General features: G+C 45.1%; 1 protein-coding gene across 1 annotated transcript; it reads left to right on the top strand.

Moving 5' to 3' along the window:
- The first annotated feature begins 1142 nt into the window (after positions 1–1142).
- Il36b (interleukin 36 beta) lies at positions 1143–5921 on the top strand. Its single transcript, XM_075984596.1, has 4 exons — positions 1143–1224; positions 3021–3128; positions 4807–4946; positions 5709–5921. The coding sequence occupies exons 1-4, from the start codon at positions 1143–1145 to the stop codon at positions 5919–5921; spliced, it is 543 nt and encodes a 180-aa protein (XP_075840711.1).
- Positions 5922–9020: the final 3099 nt, after the last annotated feature.

Genomic DNA, 9020 nt, shown 5'->3' with positions numbered 1-9020 from the left:
CAGGGTCAGGCGACAGGGCTGCTGCCTGGCTAATTAAAAACTCCGTAGTCCCGGGCAAGCTCTCAGTGCCTGCAGATCCAGCTGCAGCCAAACGTTTGATTCCAGAGACAAGAACCTTTTTGGACAAAGGTAATTTCTGCTATTTCGAACCTTCTGAGAGAGACCTTTCACTGCTTTCTGTCTAGCCCTGGGTGCTTCTGGGGGCCTTGACCCGAGGTACAAGGTATCAGAGAAATTAGAGTTGCTTATAATAAAAATGCTGCTTGCATTTTTGCTTATTTCTGCTTTTAGACAACTCTCATGTGAGGCACTGAGGCTCTTGGACCAGGAGGACTGTGAACTACGGGTTCTCATGGTAAGAGACTGTGGACTTTCGTAGATCTTGTGCTATTAACCAGAATCTCAGAATCAAATATCTCTAGAGATGTTTGAGAGACTTGTGATGTGGCCGTGGATGTTCACATGCAGAATCCTTGGAGGTGCTTCTCTGAATGGAGAGCAAAGGGATACACAAGTCAGAGGGGCGGGTTTTCTGACAGGAGAGCAGGAAGTATAGCCATCCCCTAGCTGTGGGGAGCTAGAACAGGGGTGGGCAGCACACCTTGCTCTGTTCTAAGCCTGACGATTCAATGCACAAGAAGGCACCTGGGGTGATGGAACGTCCTCACCCTCCAGATGTAGTGGCAGATGGCATTTCAAAGCCATCACCACCCGGAGACCTAGGACCACACCAGTCACTAAAGGCCTGGGAGTGTCTTCTCAGGGCTTGCTGGCCCTGAAATACGTTCTGTCTAGGTACACTTTAAAACATCAGCCTGGGTGCTAGAAAGATGGTTCAGTGCTTACGGGCACTTGCTGCTCTTGCAGAGGACCACACTGGGCAGCTCACAATTGTCTACAACTCCAGTTCCAGAGGATCAGGCTTTCTCTTCTGACCTCCACAGACAACAGGCACACACTTGGTGCACATGCGCACAGACAAATAAAATACTCAACGCATGTAAACACCATAGATAATTCATCAAGACATCTTAATGTGTGTATGGGTCTTAGGGAGGCTTTTACTAAAGAAATTTTCATAAAATTCTAGGAGCATATAAGAGAAGAATAAGTTTCTTTTTCTTTCTCATGGCCAGGCAACGATGGCCTTCTCTCCACAATCTAAAGTACGTTATCCTCCTCAAGAAAGCTCTGAAGATTCAGAAACTAATATCCACAAAGAAAGTAAGTGTGAATCACAAACCTGTTTGGACCATCTCCGTTTGCTCTCACCGAAGAGTCTAAGGGGCCTGTTTCACTTTCTTAACCCACGAATCTCTTTGCTCTGGCTGAAATACTCAGAAATCTACATATTGAAATCTCAAGGCACCTAATTCCTTTCTTGTTAGTTACATTTAGATTGTTTGTTCCTTCACACACTGCAGCAAGTCATTGATGGGGCAGATGCTAGGGTGGGCCAGCTCAAGGGATGGGTGGTAGCTAACTAAGCTGGTTGGTCCTGGCCAATGCGACCCCACCCCCTCAGGCGAGGGGCAGGGACAACTCTCCTAGGCCCAAACCATTGGGGCCAGCTCACTCTTGCCTATAGTGAGGGGTGGGGTGGAGAGTGGGCGGTGTCAGCTCTCCCATAATGGGTGGGGTCAGTTGTCCTGCTACAGGGTCCAGCAAGGGGCAGGGCCAGCTATCCCCAGGGCTAGTAAGGGGCAGGGATGGTTCAGCACAGCCCTCAGATTTCAGCACACATAGTCCCTATGACCCCCTGTGGTAACACAAGCCCTTCACTATCAGCCCTGATCTTGGCTGCCTTTGGGCCACTGACCCAGACATGACCCACTGTGGTAGAATGGGCCCAAATGGCACCACGGCCCATGTGACTGTGCAGGCCACCCAGATAGGCCTGGCCCTGGTAGTGGCGTGGCTCTCAGATATTAGCATGAGCATAGATTCCAACCTCAGACCCAAACATGGTCCTCAGTAGCAGTCTGGTTTGGATGTCACCATAGCCCCAGGTGGCAGCACAGGCTATTCAGATTGGCATGGCCCAAGTTCCAGTGAGTCCCTCGGACATCAACAAGGTCGCAGGCTGTGGCCAGACCCCTGGCATCAGCAGTAGCTTCTATGGTATCAGGAGCCACATACATCAACACAGCCCCTGACTGCTGTAGGGCCACAGACCCAGATAAGGCCCTAGCAGGAGCTTTACCACCGCCTCAGTGGCAGTACGGCCCTCAGACACCAACATGGCTACAGGATGTGGTCTAGACCCCAGGCATCCGTGTGAGCCGGGTCCTGTGGAAGGATAACCACAGAATCTGCATGACTCGGGGCAACAACAGGATATCCGGGAGGAGTTTCAATGAGGGCCCAGGAATGATGACGGTGTGGCAGGGGACAGAAGCCTTGAACCAGACCAATGACTCGTCGCAATGAATATTTGTGGGTGGGGCTGATCTCACAGAAGGGTGCACATTGTGACATACTGCAGCTCCCAAGTAACTGGGATGCAGGGAGGAGGTGTTGGAAAGATGTCGGAGCGCCGTGAGTTTTTGGTTTTGAATTAGGTTTGCGGGGGCAATGCTGAAGAAGTGAGGGGCAGATATGGAGGAACTGGGAAGAGAGCGGGATTGGGGTGCATGCTGCGGAATTTCCAAAAAATCAATAAAGGGTTATGTTAAAAATGAATTGCGTTATTTATTTTGATTAAGATGATTAGATATTACACATACACACTGATGACAGATTTAAATAGTCTTGGTTGGTGTTGTTATGTGGAGACTTTATAAACCAGGAAAAGGGAACCCCGGAAGAAGTGGCAAGCGTCATGCATCTCCTGCAACCAGGAATGTACCCAGTTCTTCTCTGTGCTTCGATCCGTAAACCATCCCTGCCCTATTTCCCTTCCTGTGGCCATTTCTTCTCAGAACAATGTCTGTCACAGAAATTCACAGTTTGTTGTTATTAGAATGGAGCTCAAACCTTAAAGCCAATTATACCCACACCTGTGTCTTGTTATCTGGCAGGTCAGGAATTTCCCAGAACCTACAGGATCTATGACTCCCAACAGATGGTGTGGGTCCTGGCAGGAAATTCTCTAATAGCGGTGCCTGCTAGCAGCAATGTCAAGCCTGGTAAGTGACATGAGAGGGGACTATTACTCTTGAAGATGCATCAGACACACTGCGAGTGGACATCAGCCTGCATAAGTCTTCTGCCTTCCTTACCTGGTCACCTACTTGATGTTCAGAGGACAAGCAAGGAAAAAAAGACAGCCCCATGCTACAAAGGAAGATGTATACATAGAAACAACAGCGCACTTACCCTCATGAAAGCATCTTCCAATAGGAGAGAATCGTGTAACAGTCACCAAGTTTCTTTTAGAACGGCATTCCTTTCAAATTCCAACCAACCATACCCATATCTGCAGATTCAAACCCGCCCATCTTTCCACTGCCAAAATTACATGTTCTTCTCTTTCCATATCTCCTCTTCTAATGATGGTGAAAAATTCCTTCTTCCCATCAGAAGGAAACCCATCTCAGCCTTATCTCACTTCTTTAAAACTTCCATGTTTTGTTTAATCCCCCTCGTAACCTTGCCCATCACAGAGAGACCTCCCATATCATATCCCCTGTCTCAGTACCGAAGCTTGCTCTTCACTCTATCTTTCTCTTCCTTCTATCATTTGTGGGAGCCAGCTTTTCACTAGTACGACAGCCTATCCTTACCACCACCAAAAATAGCTTCAAAAATACTTAAAGATTGATTTGGGTGACTAAGTTCAGAGTTTTCAGAGCATTCTGCTGGCTCCACTGATTTTTTAGGTATCTGTCAAGACAGACACATGGTATGGTGGAAAAGAGCTGCTATCCTCGTGGTAGACAGAAAGTTGGGGGGAGGTTTTAACCTTCTTGCCTTAAAGGAACATCACCAATAGGTCTGGTATCCAATAACTCATTCAGCTGTGAACTCATAAATGGATTAATCCATTGATGAAGTTAGGACTTTCATGATCTGATATTGCTTCAATAGTGCCTCCAGGTGATGTTCAAGTTTTCAATATATGGGACTTTGAGGGAAGTATTTCATATCTTGCCCTAAACCAAATATTCAATGTCCTCATAGTGCTTTGTCTTAGGTGAATAGTTAATAAATAGTTTGTCAAATGGGTTTGTTTCCTGTCCTATGCCAAGAAATAGATACAAAATGTCTAAACTCTTGGAAAATTCTTCCTAAATTATTGGATAATTAATTCCAACCAAGAATGATAGAAAATTCACACAACAAGGACTAAAGTAAGATAATGGTTTGTTTCTTACATATATAAAACCAGTGGGCTGGGCCAGGCTGGGTTCCATGTTGGTTCCATGATGCCACCAGAGATCAAAGAGTCTCCTTTCTGATTCACCAACCTCAGGTTTGCGTAAGCTATCACTTAAGTGTTTGGTGTAGGTAACAGGATATGACAGATGAAGTATTTCCAGGTGAGTCTAGTCTTTTAAGGAACCTTGTAGAAACCCCCAGGATACCTCTACTCATATATCATGAATCACAATAAGTGCATGACTATATCTTATTTTAATTTTTGGGAAACAATGTGCCCAAGTGACAACCGAGGTTCTGGTATCAAGAAGCAAAAAGAAACTGGTCCCAGGATAGCAACCAGTAATCACTGTTATGTGGCTAATGTGGGAGCTTTGAAGGAGGAAATGATGATGATGATGATTGGGAGGGTTAACAGGGTGTGGGTCAAAAGATTGAATTTCTTTCAAAGCCTGACATTGTCCCCATTTTTTATTGTGTTTCCAGTCATTCTTAACTTGATAGCATGTAGAGATCAAGAATTCCAAGATATTGAAAAAGGTAATCTAGTTTTTCTGGGAATCAAGGGCGAAAAACTTTGCCTCTTCTGCGCTGAAATCGGGGGCACACCGACTTTGGAGCTTAAGGTGAGTACCTGCAGCTGGTAGGGGAGGTATACCAGATAGACTTTTATTTAAGGAAGCTTATCAGTTTGCAGAATAAAATTGATATCCCTGCAAGGTTGCACCCTTCAGAGTAAGAAAGGAGCCCTTACTTGGCCAGTCTCCAGATAAATAACAATACCACTGAGTTATACAGCATCTTTTTAAACCCCAGATTTGGGAATTAAAGTGAAAACCAGAGCATCAAACCCATGGAAATGTTTCTGAAAGTGAAGGAACAGTGGCTTCTCCATTCTTAGTCCTGAGCAACTTCCTCCTAAATAACATCAGAGATGCTAATAAGCCACACTTAGGCAAAGGAATGCTAATCTGAAGTTTTCTGTGTGCTAAAAGAAAAGATATATAGTTAAAAGTCTCATCTCTTGCTAATGATGGAAATTGTAATACATAAATTCACTCAGAGGTTGGGCATTCAGGCTGGCTGGCACAAAACTGTAGATGGGTGTATACCAGAAGCCCTCTCCCTCTACGCCATTCTCTTCCAGGGAGTTCCATACCTCAAAGAATCAGTCCCTTGTATGATGGGACTCTGGAGAAAAGCCAGGCTATTTGGAAACTAGTAGGTGCCTGGTTTGATAGCTTGCTATCTTTTCTTTTGCCTGTATCCCTAACCCGTGTCCCTCCTATTGGGCACAGCAGTTACTCCCATGTTGTGCACTCAGTGCTCAGTTACTGTAGTCCCCTCTCCCTGGTCATCCTCATTAATAAGTCTCTTTCTTACCCTAGGATGTAAGCATCATGGAAATATACAAAGAGGGCAAAGCACAGAAAGACTTTCTCTTCTACCACAGCACAGAGGGCTCCACTTCTGCCTTCCAGTCAGTCTCCTATCCTGGCTGGTTCATAGCCACCCCTGCCATGGCACGGCAGACAGTCACCCTCACACAACAGAGAGGTGAAACGACCAGTACCAACTTCTACTTAGAGGCTGAAGATTAAAGTCCAGCATGGGCCATATGTGCGGCTGAGTCCAGGACAAAGAAGCAAACGGATGGAGAATCCTTTACTTGGAAACACGGCAAGGCATCGTAAAAGACCACCATGTCTCCTCTGCACCAGAACATACATTGAAGTGTCACTCATCTGAACATCATTCCAGTGTGAAGCCCAAGAATCGCTTTTATCCTCTTCTGATCTCGTCCCGCCATCCATTCAGCTACCAAGTACAGTCAAGTCACAGACTTACATGCAATTCTCCCTCCCTGTTCTCACAGCATCCCATGGGGCAGAGGTGTGGATTCCAGTGAAAAATTCTTCCTTCTTAACTTTACATATGCTTATTGTAAATATGATAAATGCCTGAAAGATAAATACCAAGAATGAAGTAATATAAAAGAAGATTTTATGTGTCTTGATGATCATGGCAGATTCAGAACATCAGCAGTTAATAATTTGACACACAGTATATGCTTTTATTATGGATATCCTGTTGTTGCTCAAAGCCAGGAGAATCCTTCAGCTGGGCAGGGTGTCTGGGGACAGGATCCACTAGAGCTCCAGGCTGCTGCTGGTTCACATGGTATGACCTTTATGCCGACGTCCTCGGGCAACTCCATAGAAGTAGAGGCTCCATGTTGCAGACTGGGTCTGTTGACCCCAGGTTGGAATAAGGACCCTTCCTTCAAGCTGCTTCATGGTCCTGCTGGTGCTGGCAGCCACCACCATCTCTGGAGATACAGCCATTCTCTCTGATGCTGAGTTTCTCGCTGCAGCTGGGGCTTGGGTGGTGGCAGCAGCATCTCTGGCTCCCCCATGGTGGCTATAAGGGTGACCGTGGGAGGGAGGAGGCACTGGCTCAGCGGCAGCATCTCTCATCTATGCACCGGGTCCTGCATGGCCACTTCAGGTCATCAGCTATGGCCTGGTGCAGGCTACCCAGAGTTGGAGGATGTGGGAGACACTCTATTGTGCTTCTTAATAAAGATGGCCCAGTTCCTCTTTTGTTTGCTTTGTCCTGAAATGCCTGTTGTGTCTTCTTAACACCCTAAATCTGAAGTGTTTGGAGGTCGCACTTCACCTCCCCAGCCAAAGGCAGAACCTTTTCTTCTTCGAAGTCATAGAAATTTCAGTTTTTTATGGGAGATTTCTTTTGTTTGGCTTTGTACTATTCTTGCCTGCTGCATAACAATTTCTCAAGAAATATTGCTAAAATAAATTATCACCGCATACTGTGCATCTTGCATCAGTATCAAAGTGTGTTGGCAAGATCTTACATTGCCACATTGGGCAGGGGCAATGTTCAACTCCAAGTAATATCTAAGCAGATGCTGAGCCCCTCAATGAACATGGAACTGAAAAGCCCAGAAAGTTATATCTTACTTATTTATTGCTTAGTAACTTCTCATTTCATTTCTTCCTCTACTTTTTAATATGATACTTGTAACTCCAGGGAACTACGGCCATGAAAGGATGTCCACTCAGGAAGAGGTGGGCACAGACAGAACAGAACTGAATATTCCTGAAGTCTGTCCCCCCGCAAGTAGTGTTCACTGCCTGCCTCTCAGAGTGTTGTGGGTATAGTCTGAGGGTTTATACTTTGCCCAAGCCCTCCATCACATACCTTTAGGTATATGCACAACATTTGAGTAACATAGGAGTCCAAAGAATTAATGGAGATGTTATTTTTCTAGGACAGAGCACGGATAAAGAATAAGATGGCTCTACAGATGACCAGGAGAGACTTCCAACAATGAAGGCCAACACACAGTAGGGCCTGCTACAAAGATTCTGAGTTCTGTAAGCTCAGGAGGTGCATAGAAAGAGTGGCCAGTGGTACTGAAAATGTAATGGAGTCCTGGGTTGTGCTCAGAAGCAGTCACTTCCGAGAAGGTCCATAGGCTGGACCTAAGTGGGAGAGATACAACCCATCTTCCATGTCTGATACAGGAAGTGAGTGTGGTGCCAAGGTGAAGGGGGAAAAAAGAAGGGAGTAACACCAGACGCAGAAAGTGTCCAGATATCCTATTTGCGGTACTGGATTGATGCATAGACAGTATTTGCCACTTGAATTTAAGCTAGAGACCAGGGAAGGAGACTCAAGGATAGTGGATTTCTGCATGGTTAACCTGAAAGCAATTCCAGAAAGCCATGCCCTAAGATTTGCAGGAGAAGGACAAGTTCCTTGTCAGTCTGTAGCATGTAGAGAATTTATGTATGTGCACGTGCGCACAAGAAAAAACAGAAGGAGAAAGGATGCAATATGGTGTTGTTTCTTCTGTTCTAATCTCTGAATCACAAGTCCTTATGACTTTTTCCTGCAGTCTATGAAATAGTTTAATACTGCATAAAATGCTGATGCTATTTTGCCTTCTTAAACTGGAGGTATGGTGACTATATTCAAGCCTAGGACGCTGAATGTCAAATTATTCAAGAGTGTCTAGAAGGAAGGTTCATCCTCGAATTCCAGGTCCCCCTGAATTTCTTTCATTCAGCAACCTGAGTGCAAATCCATTTAATCTGTCTCATCGAAGTTTTTATTCCCGTCCATCTATTCTTTCCTTCTGTATGTTTTTGATATCATCTATATCTATCTTTTCTTCTCCTTGGTTCTGATTTCCTTTATTATTTGGAAAATACATTTTAAAGTCCCTACAGCTTAAAACTGAACACCGTTGTCACTTACATGGGTCAAGAGGGGTATCTTGATTTTGTTTATGATCTAATATAAACAGCAGGCAAAGAAAACACTTGTGCCACCATTGAGGAAGGAGGAAAAGTGGACATGCTGAAGAAATAAAAGCCACCTTTGGGTCACTTTTAGGGACAGGAAGTAACCAGAGAATCAAGTGGGCATTATGTAAGTCACAATGCATAAAGACATCACAGTGTGTTCCCATAAATATGAATATTAGCACATGTCAACTTAAAATGTGTGGTAACAAAAAGTTATTTCTCTAAGGCAAGATCGTCCAGACCTAGCATAACGGAGTAGTGATGGCTCCTCTTCCCCCCGCAGCGGCAGACATTCACAAATCACAGGCCTCCACCACAAAAGGACGCTTTCACCCAAGTGTAAAAGTACCTTGGTCATACGCTGCC

This window comes from Microtus pennsylvanicus, chromosome 9, assembly GCF_037038515.1.
Source record: "Microtus pennsylvanicus isolate mMicPen1 chromosome 9, mMicPen1.hap1, whole genome shotgun sequence".
Taxonomy (NCBI): domain Eukaryota; kingdom Metazoa; phylum Chordata; class Mammalia; order Rodentia; family Cricetidae; genus Microtus; species Microtus pennsylvanicus.
Note: the sequence above shows the minus strand (reverse complement) of the source record. Positions and strands in the feature narration are given on the sequence as shown.